Genomic DNA, 23,604 nt, shown 5'->3' on the forward strand with positions numbered 1-23,604 from the left:
CGACACACACTCTGGAGCACCAAGGAGTTTGTGCAAACTGAGTTCACTGACTCTCCACAACTTCATTCACGCTATGCGCACTCTGCAATGTTTTGCCCAGAAATAGAACCAGGGAAGACAAAGACGCCATAAATTGCACTGTTTTTAAAATACATTTTTCTTTTGTGGATCCTAGAAGTATTTGCTTCTTCACGGAAGTCATTAATTCCCAACGTTTTAGGCATGGTAGTATTTTGACTTCCAAAGGTTTAGGCTGAAGCTCAGTGCAACCCATACACAATAAAACTCAGTGTAGCTCATTTTCTATGAGCACGCAATTTGACAGCAGGGAGCCATTACGGCAGCACTGCAGTGTAAACAGCTCCCCACCAATACATTTTCGTCGTTTGCAGAGTGGAGGGTAAAATGCGACGCACCTTTGGACTACGCCGTGCAGACAAAGTAAATGCTGCCTGGCATGCTCGCATGTCAGGCAGTGTCTACATTTAATTTTGAGCACTGCTTGTCATGCTCGTGGTCCTCACAATTACACCCTGCCGCCTGGCATGCTCGGATGTCTAGCAGCGTTTCATTCTCATTCTGAACACTGCTTACCACGAGCACATGGTAAGCAGTCTTCACAATTGCAAACACATGCTGTCCACCAAGCATGTCTGGCAGCGTTTAATTGCAATTGTACACGCTTTATGCTAGATCAAGCAAGCAAGTGTTAGCATAAAGCAGACTGACCCCATGGGGATCTCCAGCAGTTGCGCTAGCATGAAAATTCAAGGCAGCGCAAATGCTGGAGCAGTTGTATGGTGGAGAGGAAGCAAAGTGACGGAAACACAAGTTGCGTTCCATCCCTCCTCTCGAACATACAAATTATTGAATATGTGGTGTGGCATGATTGAAAGGCATTACAGCCTTACTCAAAGCTTTTACGCCTTTCAATCACATTACGCAACATACGTACATGAACGCCAGTAAATTTGCTCTCCCTTCCTCTGCATACCTGTAGCAATGATTAACCAGTCTTTACAGTAGGGGTCTACAACCTGCAGCTCTCCAGATGTTTTGAACTACGTCTCGCATGATCCCTCACCATTGACTTTGCTGGCTAGGGCTAAAGGAATTGTAGTCCAAAACATCTGGAGAGCCAAAGGTTTGACAGACTCCTGCTCTTAGTAAATCCTGCTCAACCTAAGCCGCGGTCAGGATAGTGCAGGCTACGCTCTGCCTGCACCCGGATATGCTCTGTAAATACGCATCCATGGTCTGAACTCCCAAAGCCATGCTCATATACACACATTGGGGGTTGTTTTATAAAGGGGGGAACATAAAAGTAAAGCCATGGGTATACTTCTTACGCCTTACCTTAATCATTCAGGGGATTTTCACTGCATTTGATTCCCCTTTCAAGGGGTGGGGGAGTGAACTTCTTCATGGAGGCAGGCGGCTTTAGTGGAAAGGAAACACATCACTCCACAGTAATACTTTGGCAGTCGGGAAGATTACCCAACAGAAAAGGAAAATGATAATGGTCAGGAGAGAAGACACTTGCCACACCAAGCAGTCTTCAGTGCATGTTAGTTTACACCAGGGGTCTGCAACCTTTGGCTCTCCAATTTTTTGGACTACCAATCCCATCAGCACTAGCCAGCATTGTCCAGGGTAAGGGATTATGGAACTATCTGGAAAGCGCAGGTTTTCAGACCACTGGTCTAAACAGATGGGTTTTATAATGAAAGAGGATCCCACTTTCTCTGTTTAAGGGTTCAGGGGTACAAGCTATGACTATCAGTGATTCCATTGTGAAGCAGCGATCTGATGAAGGCTGATTAAACCTCTAAATACTATTTTCAAAGGGTCTTCTTGATTTAAACGTTCTTGGGCCCGCTCTATTCCTTATTAGTCTGAAGGATAGAGTAGTGTGGACAGTTGCTGAAAGTCACCTGAGAGAGAGCAGCAATCTTCATTCTTCCAAGAGTATATCTGTAGGACTTGTTGCCTAATTGCCTAATTGTGTACTTAGTTTTCCACAAGTGGCCCTTCTAGGTGTAAACACATCTCTATGCAATTGTTTCCGGATAGAGAATGTTGCCATGTGTGTCTCTTTTCTGCCTCCAGCATCTGTACACTTGCCGTGTTCGCCAAAACACTGGTGAGCTACGTCCCACCACCCGTAGGCAGCAAACCATTGGTGTGAACCACAGATATCAATCTGTGATATTTGCTACTTTCTGGAGTTGGAAAGTGCTGATCCTGCTAGGATAGAAGTGTGACAGTAACTGTAACTTGAGTATCTGTACTGGCGCAAATGAATCTACGAAGCAATGGGCTGCTCTACAAGTCACTTATGACACATAGGTCAGTGTAAGTGAAGGCTGTGGGTTATAGTAGCTAGGATATTCCTTAATCTAGGGATTGTATATATTTCAGGGAGTATGATATGATATGATATGGTATTTATAACGTGCCTAGACACAAGTGTTTCAAGGCATGACGAGGTAAGGGGGGAAGGAAAGGGGGGGACAGACAACGATCCCACTAGGCCAGGTGTCGTTCAGATCGCGCAAGTGCATGGGAAGGGGGAAAAGGAAAAGTGCGAGGGGGAGAGGGAAAAATGGGAAAGTGTAATAAATAAGTTAAATAACTGCCAGCTGGTGGCAAGTGCAAGGAAGTGCAGACGTAAGTGCTGGTAGGGGGACTGAAGGAGTACAGAAAAGAGTCCCCCGGTGCAGGGGTTGCCAGGGGGACAGTGCAGGTGGGCAATTGACAGGGCCTGTGCCAGAGATCAGAAGCGTGGCCAGGTAACCAGTGCAGTCTCAGTAGGGAATTCAGCAGGGGAGAAAGCAGAAGCAAAGAGGAAGGTTTTGAGGTGCTTCCGGAACCTGAGGTTGTTCTCCTCGAGTTTCAGGGAGGCAGGAAGGCTGTTCCAGAGAGAGGCCCCTACCGAAGAGAGTGATCTGCCACCAACTCGTTGCTTGGAGAAGCGACTGACCCTGTGGGAGTTGGAGGCAGATGAGCGAAGAGCTTGAGAAGGAAGATATTTAGGAAGAGAGAGTTGAAGGTATTGCGGCCCCAGACCCCAGAAGGCCTTGTGTACAATGCAGAGGGTTTTGCACTTAATCCTCGCAGCCACTGGGAGCCAGTGCAGAGATTTTAGTCCTGGAGAGAACGGTCCATGGGCTTGAGGCCAAGGACAAGTGTCGCAGTCCTGTTCTGGATAAGTTGCAGAGGGCGGAGAGTAGAGGCAGGCAGATTTAGATAGAGGCTGTTACAGTAGTCCAGCTTAGAAAGGACCAGAGCTCTGGAGACAGTGAGCTTCTGGGGGAAGGAGAGGAAAGGAAGAATACCTCTGAGCAGGTCCTGAGTGATCTCTAGGTGTTCCCTGAAGAGCAGGGTCTTGGGTTTCTTCAGGAGCATTGGAATGGCCCGGATGATGACAGGGGTGGTCTTCTAGATGGCTGGGGTGTAGTAAGAGAAAGCTTGTTCGCTGGCCTTCTCTTTGTGTGCCAACTAAAGGCATGCCTACTTTTTGCGTGAACTGTGGCATCAGGTTGATTGAACCCCAGTATGCAGGTGTTGCAAGCAGTCCCATGCTGCTTGCCTCTCTTACATGACGCCACCGTGCACAGGCGATAGTCCAGATGGCTTAGGCTCCATAGACCTGGACATGTATTTTCTTTATGTGGTTGCGGCTGAGGGGCCCTCAACCTTTGCCTCTCCAGATGTTTGAGACTACAACTTCCATTAGCCATGTGCCAGCCTTGTTAATGGGGTGGGATCATAGACATTGTAGTCTATAAGCATCTGGGGAGCCTAAGGTTCCAGAGCCCTGTTTATTATATTACCGCAGGGTCAGACACAGGTGTTGGTGCCAGTGGAGAGAGCGTCCCCTCATGGACACCATTGAGTACCAATTCAATAGAAGGCAGGGGGTACATCGGGATTTCAAATGATAACCAGATTAGAGGGGCACGCACCCTACCTGCCCCGGCACTAACTCCACCAATATATGTCACTGGCACTTTGCATGCTTCATTAAATGCTCTATGCAATAACGGTTTGTTATTCATTCTGGTAATATTTGTGGTATGCATTATGCTATTCATCTGACCTTTTATTGGCTTACATTGCACAAAGCTGAATACAGTTTGATGGTAAGGGCAGTTTACGTTACTGCTTGGTAAATTGTGTTGACGATGTGTCTGTTCTTGCGCAGTGAAACCATCCTACTCGATAGCTCCACGTGGAACTCGGAGGATAAGGAAGATCACGAGTACTACAATGAAATTCCGGGGAAATGGCCACCTACCGGCGGTCTCCAGGATGCGAGGAGGAATGCGGAATGTGCCCCACAAAGAATTAACTGCTCCATGCCCAGCGAAAAGCAATATGGTTTGGTAAGCCAATGCAAATTTCCCCAGAGTAATGATAAGTCATGTTTTCATACAGCGCTTCAGGCCAGATCCCTAGTGCTTCTAAGTGATTGATTGATTGATTGTTTATTTATCATGTGCTTGTGCACAAGTGTTTCAAAGCGCAACCATGCATGGGAGGGGAAGACATAGGGAAGACAAGACAAACAATCTGATTAGGCATGGTACATTCAGATTGTGAAGGTGAACAGAAAAGCAAGTGTGTGGGGGGGCAATAGGGACAAGTGCACCCAGTCCCGTCAGCGCATGGGTTACGTGCAGAGATTTACCACTTTCATGGGTCGTAACTGAAGTGCAGTAGTGCTGCGGCAAGGTCAAGGCCTGGGGGCAAGTGCAGGAGACTGGCGTGGAATCTTGGGACCTGTGAGGCTCTGTAGTACACCAGGCAGCCAGTCAGCGAAACTGAAGCAGACGTAGAGAAGAGAGAGCGAAAGAGCAGAAAGAGGTGGTTAGCAGCGGAGGGGGAGAGAGAAGGAGGAGGCAAAGAGGAAACACTTGAGAAGTTTCTGGAATTTAAGGAGATCTGGCTCAAGACTGAGAGAGGCAGGGAGGCTGTTCCAGAGGGATGCACCTGCAGAGGATAAAGATCCCCCAAGTGTCTGCTTGGAGAAGCGGCTCCCCCGCAGATAATTGATATGATATGATATAGCATTTATAACACGCCTATAGTGTTTCAGGAAGAAGGAGGAAGAAGAGCAGAGGGCTCGGGAAGGTGAGCATTTAGGAAGAGAGCGCTGCAGATAGAGTGGGCCCAGGCCCCAGAAAGCCTTGTAGACAATGCAAAGGGTCTTGAACTTAATCCTTGCAGTTAGAGGGAGCAAGTGAAGGGATTTCAGCGCCAGAGAGATGCAGTCCCTGGGCTTGAGGCCAAGGATAAGTCTTGCAGTTCTGCTCTGGATGAGTTGAAGAGGACGGAGGGTAGAAGAGGGCAGGTTGAGAAAGAGGCTATTGCAGTAATCAAGCCTAGAGAGGACCAGGGCTCTGGAGACGGTGAACCTCTGGGGGAAGGTGAGAAAAGGTAGATTACCTCCGAGAAGGTGCAGATGGTAGTGGGATTTTCTTTTTTTGCGATGTCCGAGATTTGAGAAGGGGAGAGAGTGGAGCCGAAGATGACCCCAAGTGCTGCAATTATAAGTGTTATCACTATGCAATTTAATGGTTCTCAATATTCGACCTCGGTAGAATGCAGGTTTTAGCATGCCTTGTTGGCATTAAAGCCTGTGTCCCGCAGACTAAGGAAGATGTCACTGGCCAGCAATTAACCCACTAAGCTATTTTACCATCATATAGACAATATACTATGCAACTCCAGAGTGCAGAAGTCTAGAGGATCACACAGCCACCCCAGGAAACACCAACCAAGGCTTGTTTTCCCCAACTGGGTTGTGAACTTGGAGATCCCGGGAGTTGAAGCTCACTCCGTATCGAGGAGTTATTCGGTCCCGAGCTGTGTGAACTGCATTGATTTGTAGAAAATGAGGACGTCGTATTTTGTGTTGTCTATTCATTCAGTTCTATTGCTGTTAGCAAGTTGAATGTTATATGGTTATGTTATGCTAGCCGCTAGTAGTTTGCTGTAAGCTGGCTTCTCACTCATGCTGCCATATTATTAGCTCTCGGGATATGACATTGCTAATGGTAAGGGGGTCCAGAGTTAATTTGGCATCCGTCATGATGACACTGGGTCTGGACAAGGGATGAGCTTCAGACCTTCTTGGGCATATAGCCCCATATATGGATGTCACTTGGGTACATAGCCTCTCGCTCATACTCCACTTACGCTTGAGTTACTGCTACAGTCTCAAAATCTTATTATCACCAAATAATGTCTAGAGCTTCCTATTTTTTTAGGATGATGTGATAATGAGCCACCTGCTGACAAGGAAAGTACAGTTTACACTTCTTTGAACAACCTGGGCCATCCCATTGATTAGTTGGAAGACATTGCCACGTGAACTGTTCTATTCAGACCACGGTCTCCGGTTCTTGTGCTCAACACTGACTATGTAAACAGTTGCAATCAGTGCTTAATGTGTAAAAATAAAAGTGCCAGGGCTCAAATACTGTCTAGCACTCCTGTGACCCTGTGGGTGAGCAGGTCCCTACCATTGCGACCACCACCCATAGGTGCTCCCCACAGAGTCGACATATTTGGGCTTACACGACAGCTGGCACATGCTCATTGTGGTTGATGGATGCACCAACTATCACCACTTCATAATAAAAGTGAGTCTGAGACAATAAGTGCCGGCGCTCAAAAATAAGTGCCAGGGCTGAGCCCTGGCAAACACCCCCACAAATTAAGCACTGGTTCCTATGCAGGTTCTCTGTGTTCAGAATAATTGTTTGTGGCTTTCGTTAAAACATAGAGTGGAACTGGCTGGTAAGGACTGGATTTGGATTGAAGGACAAAATTTGGTCTGGGTGGATAGCTCAGAGGCAACATGTTTGCTTTGGAAGCAAGACAACGCAGAGCAACACAGGTTCGAAACCCAGTTTTGCGATTAGAGACTGGTCTTCAGTATTAAGCTGTGTTATACAAGATTAATAAATATTTTTAAAAAAAGGTAGCAGGCGCTCCTCTCCAGAAAGAACATGGCATGATAACCTGTTCTGAGATGAGAGTTTGCAGCACACGCTTTTTGCTCACTATACCTTTCACAGATGGGAAATATCCATTTGCATATCAGTCTTTGTCCAGCCCACATGGGCAGTCCAGAACTTAAATGCTATGGCAATTCCTCTCTGAACAAGAGTACCAAAGACCTTGTCCACCTCCATGGCTAGGGGGGGCTTCGGGGCTCCGGATTTTCTCAGATATTGGTTGGTATCTCAAATTCAATATGTCTCCTATTGGTTCGACACAACTGACCCCCCCCCTCATGTCCGGCTCGAGAAGTTAGCGGTCTGTGACCGCGAAATCCGCTCCTTACTTATTCAACCCGCTCCTCGGGTACTGGACTCACAGAGTCCGGTCGCCTGCACATCCCTGGCATTGGCCAAAACATGGAAACTGCTCGGAGTAACCCAGGCTTTCCACGGCAACCTTCCTCTCTGGAACTTCCTCCCGGGGGTTCCTCAGGTTGCACCATCTACCGTTCGTCGCTGGGCCGAGGCAGGCTACGAGCTGTTGCGGGACGTGTTTGACCAGGGCACATTCATTGAGTGGGCTGATCTCCCCCTACCCTTGAGAAGTGACCGGAGCGTCTGGCTTCAATACGCGTCTCTCCGAAGGACCCTTAAGCGCAGCTATCAAACATTCCCTGCGTTACCACCAGACGACCCGGCCATTGAGGAGCTCACTTCCCCTTCACCTATGAAAGGCAAAATCTCCAGGTTGTACTCCATGCTACAGTCCAGATCCTTTCCAGGATTTGCTAAACTTCGGGGGTCCTGGGAGGAAGACTTGGGGGTAGAGATATCGGACGATCGCTGGGCACATTTATGCGACCGCACTCACCGGGTGTCCTTTAACTCCCGATTTAAACTCATTCAGTTTAAAGTGTTGCACAGGTTCCACTACACCCCGGCCAGACTGCATCGCATGTTCGGCGGGCGTTCATCTAGCTGCCCCCGCTGCGGGCATGTCGATGCGGACTACATCCACATGATCTGGTCCTGCCCCCGCCTCTCACAGTTTTGGGGTATGGTTTGTTCAACGGTTTCCGCTGTGCTCGATCACCCCATCGATCCTTCCCCTGCATTGTGCCTTTTTCACGACCTCCCGGGCCTTCCTCGAAACTCCAGGAAGCTGGCCGGCCTCTGCATGCTCTTAGCGGTTCGGTCCATCTTGCTCTGCTGGCTTCGCCCCTCTCCCCCCACGCATGCCCAATGGCTGAGGGCGGTCACTTGGGCCTCTGACACCGAGGAAACTTGGGCACACATGCAACCCACTCACTCCAGACCTAGGGACATCTGGCTTAGGTTCCGTACCTACATGTCCGACCTCGTCACCTCTCCGGTGGCTTCCCCGCCTGCTCCTTCTCACTAGTCTGGCATATTCCCGGTGGATCCCCCGCCACCCCCCCCTTTCTCACTGGTCTGAGAGCTCCTCCCGTATCGCTTGGTTTAACTACTTCCCCTCATATGTGGACTGAATCTCTGTGCCCGTATCATATTGTATGTAATCTTTATGTGACCATATCATGACCTGTAATGTTAATCTATATTTGCTGGGCGCTGTTCGCTTGTTGTTATGCTGCCATGCTGCCTAATAATAAAAAGAAGTTTTAAAAAAAAAAAAGCAAACCCATAAACGTGTTTAACCACCTATACAGGGTAGGAAGAAACAAGATTACAGATGAGTGAAAGGGGATCATGGGGCACCCCCAGAAAAGAAAAAAAAAGAAATGGCGCTGGAACCATTTTTACTAGCGATACTCAACAGAGGGCAATTTCACATAGACCTGAAGATAAATAACTCACTGTAGATGTTTCTCAAAGACACAAAGAATGAGAGCGGCCCATAGAACCAAAATACATTGGTCCACCTTATAAATGCACCAGCGAGACAACATTGATGGTGTCACCTGAACATCCTGCCAAGATGCCAACCTGGGTCTGATAGGATATAAAGCACCAAAAACACTCACTTTATTTGGCCTCAAATTCCGATTATTATCAGAAACACTGTCAGCCTTGTGAAAGCACAGTACTTACATGAAAAATATGCCTGAACCCCTAAATGTGCCTTTATTGACTCAGTAGCATCCAACAGCACCCTTTGAGACGCGGAAGCTGCCTGTAGGCAACATTTAACCACTATATAAAAAAAAGCAAATGAATGAATAAACCTAAGGATCAATGAAGAGATAAACGCTGAAGGTTCAATGAATATATATGGTTTGGGGGTGTTTGATCGTGTGAGAATTGATCGTGGCAAACTGTTCATTACAAAAACAGCCCGCATGCGATCAATTCTCAAATGATCAAACACCCACACCCCACACCCTTCTTTACGTACCTGTTCGCTCGCCGCCTGGTCTGCTTCAGCCCTGTGGGGTCAGATCCATCCCTCTATCGCCGGTCAGATCCGATGCCGCAGGGTCCCTTTTTAAAAATCTTTTTTTGTTTTTTTTCCAGTGCCCCGCCTCCAATATTGAGGAAGCGGGAGACACTCCCAAAACCCCACAAGGCTAATACATACCAAACATGCGGAGCGGGGGACATGTTCGGTATGTTTTAGCCAAATTGTTTGTTTTTATTCGGTCAAATGGCATAGGTCATATTCGGTCATATGTACCATTCGGCCAAATAAAAACGAACGAATATGCTAATACCAAATCTGTTCCTGTAGACAATGAGCCTGCTTCACAAGGATGCGGGCAGGAGCAAATCACGATATGCCTGCGAGCTTCTCAGATTTGCACCTGCTACCCTATGGCTGATTCGCAAACCCCACATCTGGAGCAAATTAGGAGATGCCTAGGTCATAGTAAAGATGCTCCGGAGCCAATGGGATCTATATATTAGAATGTTTGCTCAGTGCTGGCCCTGCCGAGAGGGTCTCGGAGAGCCTTCCAAGTTTCAAAGGTTGAAAAGGGGGAAAGTGAAACTGAGGTTACTAAATAGTTTCAGGATAGGATTGGAAGATTAGGATAGACAAGAGATAGCAGTGGGGGAGGGCATAGTTATGTGTGGGCAAACAGGCACGTTTTGAGGCTCTTTCTGAAAGTGGCGCGGTAGAGGCATTGAGGATATGAAGAAGTAAGATGTTGCAAGTTCTGGGTGCCCACTGGGTAAATGCTTGTTTTGTGTGCTTGTTAGTTTGCAGAGTTAAATGTGTAGCAGATGCTGGCTTGGATGGCTGGTGTTTGTGCAGGTGATTGGTTTGGGTTTGTCATGAAGTTAAAATAGGGTTTTGTGGTGGATAACTTTGAAAATGATGCAGAGTCCATTGAAGGCAATTCTCTGGGGTGTGGGGAGACAGTGGATCTGGACCAAGGCTGAGGTGATGTGTCAGTGTTTGAGTGAGTGGAGGATAAGTATGGCAGCTGCGTTTTGTATGGCTTGCAGGGGGGCAAGGGTGCTATTGGGGAGTCATGTAAGGATAGCATTGCTGTAGTCAAACTTGGAGCGAACCAGTGTTGGACTCTGGTGCGGGAGTCGTCAGGAGGAAGCATGTGTTTGATCTTTCGTAGTAGATGTAGTTAGAGGTTGCATGTTTTGGTGATAGCAGCGCTGTGGTGTGTGAAGGAAAGATGAGGGTCAAAGGTGAAGTCAAGGGATTTGACAGGTGTGGAGAAGGATATGTGTGTTTTGTCTGTGGCGAGTTCTTTGATCCAGGGGGTGAGTTGGGGTTTGTGTCCAGGGGAGCATATGAGGAGGTATTCCATTGTCGAAGGGTTAACCTTGAGAAAGTGGGTGGATATCCAAGTGGCGATGGTGGAAAGGCAGATTTTGAGGGTGTGGAGTTGTACGGTGGATAAGATTTGGAAGTATATTTGTGTGTCGTCTGCGTATTGGTGGAAATGGACATTGTGTTTGTTATAAGTCTGTCCAAGGGATTCAACATATACGTTGAAGAGGAATGGAGATAGGGAGGAGCCTTGCGGATGACGTACTTGACCGGGATGGAGTTGGATCAAAAAGGGGGCACGGAAACAAAGTGTGTCTGGTCAGAAAAGAAGGAGGCGAACTAGTCGAGGACAGTGTCTGGGAGTTCATCCTGTGGGCGTGGATGTCAAGCAGAATGATGTGGTGGTGTGGTGCTGAAGGCTGCAGTGAGGGCGAGGAGTATGAGTAGTGCTGTGTGTCCTTTGTTAGTGAGGTTGTCGAGGTCATCAATGATATGAAGTGTAGTGGTCTCTGTACGAGTCCAGGTCAAAAGCCAATTTGGATGGGGTTGAGTAGGTGGTTTGTGGTGATGTGTTGTTAGAGTTGGGGTAGTAACAAAGTGGTCCATGATTCGGGCGAGGTATGGCAGGATAGTAATAGAATGGTCATTTTTGAGGAGCTTTTGGTCAATTGGGGTTTTTGGAGGACGGTGCGATTTGCTCAGTTTTGAGTGCAGAGGGTATAGTGCCATGTGAGAGACAGGAGCTGATGATGTTGAGCCAGTGGCGAGCGAGGGTGATGATAAAATTGGATGTGACGTCAGGTGGGCATCCATCATCTAGGAAGTGTGCAGGTTTTGTTTTTACAGTAAGGGTGATTAGGGCGTCTGTGTTGATGGGGCAGAAGGCATCCCATGTTTTAGTAAGTTTGGGAGCCGGGCTGAGAGTGAGAGAGCAGAGGGGAGGGCTTGCCCAATGTTGTGTAGTTTGGAGTTGAAGTAGTCCATCAGGGAGTTGCATACATCAATGCATGGGGATGTGGTGGAAGGTGTGATGCTGGCTTGGAGAGGGATTTGGCAATGTTTAATAGTTTCTCTGCATGATTGGTGGCAGATTGGAGTTTTTGGAGGTAATTAGTGGCTTTTGCATTGCCTATGGCTGTTTTGTATTCATTGCAGCCGTTTTTAAGTGGTGTTCTGGTGGCAGGGCAGGGGTTCTTTTGGCAGGCTCTTTCTAGCAGTCTGGCTTCCTGTTTGATGGAGAGGTGGAAAATGTTGAACTATGGTTGATGTTGGTGGCTGAAGGGTTTTTGTGTTTTGAGGGGGCAATTTTGTTGAGTGCCTGTGTGATGATGGCGTTGTAATTGTTGAGGAGAATGAAAGGATGCATGTTTGGGTAGACAGGGTGATATGAGTGTTGCTTAGGCCATGTCTGTAATGTGTTTGATTTGTCTGGATGGAGGGTCAAGAGGATATGTGGCTGGTTAGGGGTCCTGTGTGGTACAGTGAGTGTGAAGCGTACTGCAATGTGATCTGTCCATGACACCCAGATTTAATTTAGCACAGATACATGATTTTAGCTTGATATCAAAAGGTCTTGGGTGTAGCCAGCTGCAGTGTGTAGTGTGGGTGATGAGTTGTGTGACATCATAGTGGTGAGTGGAGTGAGGATACTCATTAGCAATGGGTTGCTGTCTGGATGGGAAGGTTGTAGTCGCCAATATAGATATTGATACAGGGCAAGCTGTGGCTGTTAGTTATGAAGTCAGTTCACTGGGTGTGGAAGTTGGGATTGGGTGTTGGGTGGCAGTAAATGAGGTGGAGAAAGGTAGGGTGTGGGTGTGATAGTCAGAGAGAGTGTTTCAAAGGATGTCTATGGAGGGTGTGGGATTGCTAAGTGTGAGTGGCTATATATGATGGCAATGCCGCAACCTTGTTTGTGTGGGAGGGGTGGTGAGGTTGAGTAAGGAGTCAGACAAAAGGGTGGCATGTTTCAACAAGTTTTATTTTAAGAAATAAAGAAAAGGTCCTACCTCTCCCTATCTCTAAAGGGTTATCCATGCCTAAACAAATATCAAATTGGATGCTCATCGTCAGGATGTTTATCCAAATGAAAAGTATCCATCCTCTGTTCAAAAACCTACTCTAATCCTACCACTAGTTTACAAAAGGATTCAGCATCCAAATGAAAGTAATACTAGGAGAATGGCTCCCTTCTCCTGGTGACTGACACAGCCTTTATCTCTTTTCCAACAATCATTTGCACTAGCTTCTGATTCTACAAAGAGAGTATGGTCAGGAGAATGACTCTCTTCTCCTGACCCACCTCACACAACCTTGAGGGCTGACCTGGGACATTCCTTTAGCAATAGTCCTCAAAAGTCTCTTCACTTCTCCCCAAGGGCTTCTGGAAGCTTGCTTTACAATTCCTGCAATTTGTCCCTGTCATCTGATGTTATGAAGATTATCTCCAGATAGTTCTTGTTGTCTAGTGTCCTTTTTAATCTTAATTAGATTACCACTCTGATGAGGGTGACTACTCCTGAGGCTTTCTTGACTCTTGGTACTCTGGGCATCACTACAGTGATGAGGTAGATTAGTCCCAAGGCTTTCTTGACTCTTGGTTCTCGGGGTATCACTACTGTGACAAGCAAGATTACTCCTGAGGCTTTCTTGACTCTTAAACTGCCCCAAGTCGCTACCAGGTCTCCCGCTACTCCCGTTACCTGTTATGTGCCGGGACTGTGTTGCCATTTCTTCCTGGGGTGATGGGCTGCTTCGCGTGGCTTCACTGCTTCGTGCTTTCTTCACTCCACTCCCCGCTCTGTTCTTTCGGCTCCACCGGGACTTGGTCCACACAGCTCCAGCGTAGTTGCAGGACCGCACGGTCCACCTCTCTGAGGTCACACCACAGCTGGCTTCTCTTTGCTTCTTCCCCCGGTCAGGAGCTTGGCTTCCACCGCAGTGCTCTGCCAACCATTCCTGGATATCGTTGCCACTGGGGATCAGCATACTTGCAGCTTTGTGTTCCGAAGGTAGAACTTCCCAGGCTAGGCTGGCCTTACACTGGCTGCTCTCTTTATTTGCCACTCCTTTCTCACTCGCCGTAGAGTCAGAGCCCTTCTTCATTGTTGTTTTATGTAATGCGTATGCCTTCTTGCGGCCAACTCTTCTCAGTGATATGGCAAGGCAACCTGTTATTACTGTACAGGCTTCTTTGGCTCTTTTTCATCTGTGTTGTATTAATTTGTGAATCAAAGACAGAAGAGACATTACCATAACAGACAGTAGTGTTGTCAGGGATTTCTGACAGGGACTTGGTCCCAAGGGAAAAGGGGTTAGAGAGTTCCTTCAGGGAATGCCAGTGCTTATCCACAGGAGGGAAGTCTCTCCCTGTGCGGTCCCACTTCCTACTGCCCCTAGGGGGACTATTGGGTAGCAACCTCACCTCCCTAGCCTCAGAGGGAAGTGACAAGATCCTGTGAATCGTCACAGCGGTCTCTGTGGTCGATGAGTTCCCGGGGAGGCATGTCAGAGATAATAGTGGTGTGGTGGTTCTTGAGCCATGTTTCTGTAAGGAAGAGTATATTTAGGGAGTATGTGCAAATGGGTTCAATGATTTAATGTGTGTGAGCAGGTGCATGGTGGCAGTTGAGAAGAATGCAGGTGTATGCAATTAGGTCTTTTAATGGAGCGTTGTGTTGGAGTTTGATTCAAATGTTGTTTGTATGCTTTGTATGAGACATGTTTTGTGGCAAACAGGGGCTAGCAGGGAACAAAAGAAAGAATAAAGGGAAGAGATAATAGCAAGAATCCTTAACTCTGTCAACCCTTTGATCTGGATGCCCAGGCGAGTGGACGCCATAAGGAAATCGCTTACATTCCCAAAGTAACATGGAAGTACCTGGCTCTCCAGAAGTGTTGCACTAAAACTCCCATGAGCCCTACCAAGCATAGTCAAAGGTGATGGATCACGGGAGCCATAGTCCAAAACATCTGTAGATCCGCAAGTTGCAGACCCAGGAATATTTCCATATCTACTGAGAGCTCCTATCATCATGCTAAGAGTAAAACCCATGTTCCCTTTCGCATTCGACATACATTAGGAGGTAGGCCCTCTCTCTCTCTCTCTCTCTCTCTCTCTCTCTCTCTCTCTCTCTCTCTCTCTCTCTCTCTATATATATATATATATATATATATATATATATATATATGATTTCACACACTTGTTTGGACCTCCCTGATATCCCCTGTGACCAATTGAATGTTTTTTACTTTCAGACAGGCTACTCGAAATGTACGAACATATATGAAAACTGCTTGGAGGACCACACAACATCAGGTATGTGGTGTTTTCTATTTCATTTGGAGCACAGGGTTTGGAAGGATATGTGGATTGATAATGATGGTCCTGCCTTTTTCAGATGCCTAATTTCATCCCCTGATTTTGGACCGGACAATAACAGTCTCATTTTGAATGAGGTACAACATGACACGGAGGCTTTAAAAACAGACAGGCAAGCTCTGTGCCCGTTTTTGTAGCAACCGTTCCATTATGCATAGAGATTTCCCAGGCGGAGCGAGGACACAGAGTGTAAAATCCACTTTGAGTGTTTCCCTGCTTCGTGAAGGAAAACCGCCAGTGTGTCCGTCGGTATCCATCGAGAAAGTCGCCGGCGAGAAGGTCGCCAGGGGGCGAAATTTCCCAAATTTGCGCTCTTAGGAAAAGCAAACACCCCAAATATTCCAGGACTGGAGGATATAATAGTAAACATAACCAGCTTTTTGGAGTGCAGGGAAATAATCGCCTCCCTGGCAACTTTTTTTCCACCGGCAGTTTTCACATAGACTCTCTCCTTCTGTACCTAATTTAATATTGGAGACAGAGGCTTGATTCGCAATGGAATCACCCCTTTTTTTCACACCCGTAGGAAGCAGGTGAAATCCAAACTGCTGGTTGCCATTGTGAGGTGTCAGAAATGAGAGGCGGGCACAAAGTGGTAATATTCTCAACATTAGCTTTTTATTAACAGAAAAGGGTTTGGATAAAGGCCTAACTTTCCCTATCCTAATGTGAATGTCACTTCCTATGAAACTAAAACTAAAGCACACTGATCTTGTGTCCAAACAAAATCTGACCCTGGTATGGTATTGTTTATTTAGCGCCTACACACAGGCAGGTGTTTCAAGGAGGTTGGGAACATGGGGAAGAAACAAACAGTCGCTCAGAGCCCTTGACATTCTGGTACAATAATAGTCTGTACAGCAAAGTAAGTGCGCAAAAAATACATTTAACAGTTTGGGAGAAAGCAAATAGTCCCTACGGCAATTATGCATTTTAACAGTGCATTTTAGGGGTGAAGACAAGGGAGAACAGACAGACTATCTTCAGGCGTGGTGCGTATGGATCGTGCAAGTGCACAGAGGGTTACAAGGAGGGGGGATCAAGTGCGCCAGGTCGGTTGAAACTGGGGTAAGTGCAGAGAGAGTCACTCTCACACTAGAGAGACCCTGACACTAAACTACACAAGCAAAAAGTGCAAAGTAAATGTTTCAAACTTCAACTCAACAGAAATGTGCAAAATCTCAAACATAACTTCAACCAAAACAATCCTTGTGCCAAGGGGTTGGTTCCCTTCCACTGGATTATATCAGGAAAACTGTTCACAATATTCTGTGTCAAGACCAGTCTTGTAAAGGCAACACCATTGTCTCTTTAACCTAATACTTTCCTCAGGATGACAAAACAAATGTTCCTTCCATAATATGTGTTGGAGTATGGCAAAGAGGAAGTCTCTCCTAGTCTTTCAGAATGGCAAAACACAATGTCTGTTCCACAACATTGGTTGGAATATGGCGAACGAAGGTATTTCTTACTTTTCAGGATGGCAAAACAAATGTCTGTTCTCCAATAGTGATCAAAGTATGGCAAAAGGCAACTCTTTTCAGAATTTCTGGTTGACAAAATGTTCAATTGAAGCATCAACTTAATATGACAAAGTTTCTCTTCAACACACCAGTTCAAAGTGAGGTTCCCGGTACACAATCCTGCCAGGAAACCTCTTAACTGAAAACCCTTGATATCCTGGTTTACTCTCCTGCCAGGAATATCTCCCATTTTGGCTCATATAGATCCCCTTGTGTGCTCTCCAATCATTAACTCTTTCCAAAAAGGTTCACAACCTCTTATCAGGCCTCTCTGCAACATTCACATTCTCCTTAGATATCACATAATTGTACTTCTTTACTTTGTTGACTTCAGTTGTTACTTGTGCCAATTTCCCCCCTAATGACATCCTATATATATGAGGGTTTGTTCAAGCTCTGTCTGTCAACCTTTCTTTCAATCTCTCTTGGCTCTTGGCAATGCTTGTTCCAGTTTTCCCCCCAACTGACATCTCATGTCAGGAGAATTGTACCATGTTTACCTTCTCTTTTTAGTTCTATTTGGTCGGTATTCGAAAATGCATTCCAAACATTCTTTAATGAGTTTGCACGTCCCGGGTCCCCTACGCTTCTAGGCTGATTCACCAGTTCACTGGGTGGCTGCTGTGATGAGCTGGCGAGGGGCAGAGTCTTATTAGGTTCCAGTGTCGTCTCTTGTGTCCTGCCTCTCCTCTGACAGCTCTGCTATGCACCATTCGCTATCTCTTCTCCAAGGTTCCTCTTCTCGGATCCCGAACACCGCCAATCTGCTTCTGGCAGACGTTTCCTGTTCACCCCACGGCTCTCCTCCATGGGATTTTCTCTGCCACCGATCTCGCTTCCCGCTCCACGCACTATGCACCCTTCCTTCTCCTTCCTTCGTTCCCCTTGCTGCAGGTGATCTGGGGATTTAAAGGTCCCGCGCAGCTGACTAGGTTTGTGACAACTACACTCCACATTACTCTTAGTGTCACATTTCCTTCACATGGCCTCCTTGCTCCTCTTCCTCGTCACAGTACTTGAGGTTTTCTGGGATTTGGAGTCCCAGGAAGTTTCAAATGATTTTAAGTCACAGTGAACAGTTGCATTTAAAATACAATCACCATACACATCAGATGTTTCATATGATCTAGGTTTACAATGTACACATGAAGGCTGAATAGGGTGTTGTTTAAACAAAGTGGTTATCATAGTTTTACAATTAGATGGTTCTGAATAATGACAGCAGGCCATTAAAAACCTCCAGAATTAAGGGATCTTCCTCACAAGAAAGCGAAGTACAGAACACCTATCTCATGTTGGAGTCACCACGCTCCCCTTACAGCCATCTCCTCTCATGTGATCCACTCTCAGAATACCAGCCCCAGGGTCAGGATCAGGAAGTGGCTGCCTTCCCCTGGCCACATGGGAGGAGACTTTAGTCTGGGGATCAGTGATTACTTTGCAGGATTCATCACACCATGCACGCCGTATGTGGCAGCCCGCATTACTGCTGCTTTCCTGGTCTTAGTGGAAAAAGGCATAAGAACCTGATAATCACCCTGATTTGCATGCCTCTGCCTGCCCTGACCAGTAAACAATTAAAATCCCATGATGTGGACTTTCGGATGTGGTCGTGGTTGTATCTATGAACTGTAGAGCTCACCTTAAAATAAATATCTAGTGTGATCTTGAAAACCTCTTCATCTCCTACTGCTTCAATGACACACTTGTAATTGAACTAAGAGAATGTCTTCCGGTAGGTTTCTGCTGCAATCTTGTTGCCCTTTGTTGTACATAAAGCACTGAGGCCCTAGTTCATACATGTCGGTGGCCATGGGATGCAAGGGACTCCTACCTTCTCGTCATGCTGAGCTTCTGCACACATATTCCCTTGCGTGCAGTAAGCGGGCCTGGCTACGAGCACAATGGTCTCTTAAATGAGTGCCACATATACACTTGACTCATAAATAGCCGCTTGACAATTTCAACCATGTGAATGGATGGATGGTTGGGGTCAGGCCACTACCCTCGAGGATGCTGGGTGAGCGTTTCAAGCAATGGGTCTCACTTTCAATGCATTCTCTACATTTCCACCATTACATAGGCGTTATTACGTGCAATTTATCACTGATCCCTGATTGGTGGGCAGATTCAATGATGCTATACAAAGCATGCATGTAGACTTGCCTGACTGTGAACAATGGATCATCCAGGACAAGAGGGGCATTATAATCACCCCTTATTACTACCTGGCTAGGTGTGTTTGGCGGCCTCCCAGCCAATGAAGAGGCTCAGAACAGGGTCTTTACCACACAGTAAAAACCCCACTCTGAGCCTCCTTAGATCATGAAGCTGCTATCTTCTGTCACCATGAAAAAGTGCACGCCCCGTGTCCCCTTCCCCCGCCCCCTTTTTTCACATATCCAAATCCCCAACCCTGCCCCACTTACCTTGCACTGACTTGTCCTTCACCGGCGGCGAGTACCCGTCATGGCAGTGGCCACCATGGAAAGGTAGAAGGGACAACATGCTGTTCCCTTCTCCCCTTTCCATTGCGGCCATCTTGATTTGTAGTTTTATCTCAAGCTGAGAAACAGCAAACACAATGTTTCTCAACTTGAGATAAAAACACTATTAGAACCCCGGTACAACGTGCCGGGGTACTAATAGCAATATAGCCCTAGTAGGGGGGCACTTCCGGTTAGGTAATGCCCCGGGGCTAAGGTTAAAGCCCTCGCTTTGCTCGGGCTTGTAACTTATGCCCCGGGGTATTACCTGACCGGTAACACCCCTATTCTCGGGTTATATTGCCTAAGTAACAGCTGCCAATCAGTCATGGAGAATGACCAAGCCATTAAGGAGCAGGGTTAGACCCTTAAACACATTTTTATCATCTTTAATTTTGCTTGAATTAATATAACCTAATGGAAGAGATCCTTAAATTTCAGACAAAAAAAGTAAGACCACCCCATTGACAGGTGTGTTCATGTGTGCAATTAACATGTACAGCAACTTTCATTTGATTTTGGAAAAATATTAAATGTTTACCCCATTTCTTTTTGTATATGACCCACGCTCACAGGTGTTTCTGCTCCAAGTTTACCAACAGCAACTCAAGATGATGCCTTGTTGAAGACAACATGCAAATCTGACCTGTTTGATGACCCCTGCTACATCAATACACAGGCACTTCCCATTACAGGTTGCCCTCCCAAAAGGGCAGCGTGCAAACAGACGTGCGGAAGTCCACACCAGAACACAGGTAAAACGTACAGGGTGTATCAAGTCCTCTTTCCAGGCTGAGGGTCTTCCAGTTGGTTGTAGGCAATTGTTAAGTCTTAAGGATGGAAGCACGTTTGTCGTTGAAAGCCTTTATTTTTTAGTGGTTCATTCAGTGGTCGAAGTGTACGAAAAGAAGTAGCGGTACTATGTTCCCTGCCGGTCTGCACCCACTCCCCACAAACCCCATCACCGCGTCCCCTCCCACACACAATACACACCCCAAACACTTGCACCTGCTGTATAAGGGAACGTTCAGTGCAGTGCACTGAAAGTGCAAGTTTCAACTTCTTCCTACACTTCTATTTTAAAATGAAACCATTCCGGAATGGTTTCTTTTTAAAATAAAAGTATAGGAGCTGTAAAAGGTAAACTAAAAAAGTAGAGGAGCACCGTTCCGTCCGCTCCCGCTCACTACGACCACTGGGTTCATTGCACTTTAAATTGATTATTTTGGGTTGTTCTTGAACTTCCTACAGTCCAGGTGGCCTCAAAGGTTAAGCAACTGCTTTCAACATGGCGCCAGCCAGCACTGTGTAAGGTCAAGCGCCAGCATTTTTTCCAGTCCGTTAAAGCACACGTCTGCCGGTGGAGGTAACAGAACTCCTGGCAGGTCTGACCTGCTGGTAGAACAGGCCCCCACCAGCAGATAAATGCCTAAATCACTGGACCAGTAATGCCGGTACAGGTGATTCAGTAAATCCCATGGGAATGGGAATTTACCGGCTCTACACCACTCGAAATATCCCGCTAATACCAGGATATCGGGCGGCAGAGACAGTAAATGGAGTTTGCCGGTATCCCACCGGAATTACCGACGGGATACCGGCAAACTCCTAATGAGGGTCATAGTTTCTGTGCAACATTTGCCTCTCCTGATATTTTTGGACTACCATTCCCACCAGCCCCAGCCAGCATAGTTGATAACATGGCATTGTGGAAGTCGTAGTCCAAACTATCTGGAGATATGCTGGTTACAGACCCCTTTTGTATGGCGATAGTGACAGATGTGAGACAACGCAGCCATTGTAAAAGGGTCTTTGGAAGGGCACGTACAATGAGTTGCAAGACTATTGTTTCTATCCTGGAACTGCATTGTTCTCGTGTTCTGGTTTTCTGTAATCGCTGTGTCTGGTCTCTCTGCTCCACAGTGTTCAGGGGCCCATGAAGTCAATTTCATTCCTTTTTGTTTCCAGCTCATGATCTCACACGGTTCTCGACAGCTGCAGGCACACTACAAATCTATTTATGGAAAAGAGATCTAACTTCGTGCACAACCACCTAAAGACTTTCATCATAACTTGTTTCCCCCAAAATGGTTCTGGGATGCAAGATTGGTTCTCATTTACTACATTTTTGTATTGGTACCAATGCAACTTTTCCAGATGAAATGACACAGCTAGCGGATATGAACACCTCTTCGGGCCTGATTCATGGAAGTGTTTTATAATGGCACAATCCCATAGGAAAACGTTCCGTGAATCTGGCCTTCTATGTGCTAGCTGACCAACCACAAATTGTCGAAATTCGACAATATGCACGTTGTCTATTATGCCTTGAACGGGTTTAACAGTCTGTTGTGTTTGTTCCCTGAATATTTTAGAATGGAAAGAATCGGCTGTCCAGAGTTTCCCAAGTAAAGGGGCATCTCACAGCGGCCCCCCGCATGTGAGGCAGCAGGTGAGCCATGAAGACTGGTTCCATGGGAAGCTAAGCAGGAAGGCAGCAGAGAGCTGCCTGGTGAAGGACGGGGATTTCCTGGTGAGAGAGAGTGTCTCGTCGCTGTCCCACCAGTACGTGCTCAGTGGATTACAAGGTGGCCAGGCTAAGCACCTTCTGCTTGTGGACCCTGAGGGCAAGGTAGAGTATACCACGCAAACATCATATAACATCACATCTTATATAGCACCTCATGTTAGAATGCTCTCGCTTCTAAATGCTGTTTTAATAGATGTCACTATCACCCAACATAAGGCAACCCCATTTATCAACCTCACATGGGTGAGAGGATGAGATGGCTTTGTCGGTAGGTCTAAATTGTCACTTTAGGTTCAATACAGATCTCTGAAGCAAGCGCTTAGCTAACTAAGCTATCCTAGCTATGTCGTCTATGCGGTCACGTAGCATGAAGACTTAGGGCCTGCTTCATAGAAGCCTTTTATAATGGTGCAATTCCATAGGAAAACACTCTGTGAATCAGTCCCTTGATAACTTGTTTGTATCAAGTTTGGGCTTGCTGCCCAGAGAAGCTCAAACATGCTTTCCTTCGCAGGGTCTACTGGTTCTGAATCTTCACTTTTTATATAGAAACTCTGTGGTTCAAACACATAAATATATCACACAGTTATGGTGGGCTTAAAAAGGCTTGGCAAAATAAACCTTCACCTGAAATATGAAAGTACAAAAATCCATTTGAGTCAAGTCACACATGCCACAATGCCTCCTAGTAGCCATAGCTGGTTTTGAGCCAGAAACCAGGTATGTAGTTGGCTGCAGCCCTGCGAAATGTTTGTCTTGGGCTGATAAAGCTATATGATATGATATGATATGATATTTTATTTGTATCGCGCTCGTACACAAGTGTTTCAGAGCGCGACTAGGCAAGGGAAGGGAACAAGGGTGAACACAAAAACAATGATCTTACTAGGCCCAGTGACATTGAGAATGCGCAAGTGCTTAGGAAAGGGAAAAGGGAAAAGTGCATGGAAGGGGGAGAGTGGAAGTGCAGAGAAGATACATAAATAATAAATAAAAATAAATAGAAAATGGAGGCAATAAACAGTGGCAGCGCAGCCAGCAAGTGCTGTGTTTATGGCAGTAGGCTGGGTGAGTCTGACAAGTGCAGAAAAAGAGAAAAGGAAGGGGGCTGTATGGGTACATATACAGTCCACCAGTGCAAGGGGTGGCCAGGAGGCAGTGCAGGAGGGTGGCAGGGTTACCAGGTGCCTGGGCCCAGGGGAAAGTGGGTGGCCAGGTGCACAGTGACAGGAGAGAGCCGGTCAGCAGGGGAGAGGGGGCGAGAAGGCAGAAGCAAAGAGGAAGGTCTTGAGGTGCTTCCGGAACCGAATATGGTTCTCCTCAAGTTTTAGAGTGTCAGGGAGGCTGTTCCAGAGGGAGGCCCCAGCTGAAGATAGAGATCTACCCTCAGCTTGTTTCTTTGAAAAACGATTGACCCGGAGAGAGTTAGAGGTAGAGGAGTGAAGAGCTTGAGAGGGGAGTTATTTGCAGAGGGATAACTGTAGGTATTTTGGATCCAGGCCCCAGAAAGCCATGTGGACAATGCAGAGGGTTTTGAATTTAATCCTTGCATCCACTGGGAGCCAATGGAGAGATTTCAGGGCTGGAGAGATACGATCCCAGGGCTTGAGGCCAAGGACAAGTCTCGCAGTCTTGTTGTGGATAAGTTGCAGAGGGCGGAGAGTAGAGGCAGGTAGATTTAGAAAGAGGCTGTTACAATAGTCCAACCTAGAGAGAACCAGAGCTTGGGGGACAGTGAGCTTCTGAGGGAAGAAGAGGAAAGGGAGAGTACCTCTGAGGAGGGGCAGTAGGAAGTTTGACTTTTTAGAGACCTCAGAGATATGGGCGGAGAAGGAAAGTGTGAAGCCAAAGATGACCCCAAGGTTCTTAGCCTCGTAGGTAGGGATAGGAGGGGGGCCAAGGGAGGCCGGCCAGAGAGTGAGGGAAAAGGATGGAGATGGTGTGCCGATGAGGAGGATCTCA

The 23,604-nt window shown here is 46.8% G+C and overlaps 1 protein-coding gene across 1 annotated transcript in view; it reads left to right on the forward strand.

Moving 5' to 3' along the window:
• Window positions 1–23,604, forward strand: part of SHC4 (SHC adaptor protein 4) — a 281,807-nt gene that overhangs the window by 249,961 nt on the left and 8,242 nt on the right. The window contains exons 8-11 of the mRNA XM_069624788.1: window positions 4,208–4,388; window positions 14,980–15,040; window positions 19,688–19,867; window positions 21,488–21,744. Coding sequence (XP_069480889.1) covers window positions 4,208–4,388; window positions 14,980–15,040; window positions 19,688–19,867; window positions 21,488–21,744 — 679 coding nt within the window. The remainder of the gene's footprint in view (window positions 1–4,207; window positions 4,389–14,979; window positions 15,041–19,687; window positions 19,868–21,487; window positions 21,745–23,604) is intronic.

The sequence above is a fragment of the Ambystoma mexicanum genome, chromosome 11 (genome assembly GCF_040938575.1).
Source record: "Ambystoma mexicanum isolate Mex_15411 chromosome 11, UKY_AmexF1_1, whole genome shotgun sequence".
In the NCBI taxonomy this organism is placed as follows: Eukaryota; Metazoa; Chordata; class Amphibia; order Caudata; family Ambystomatidae; genus Ambystoma; species Ambystoma mexicanum.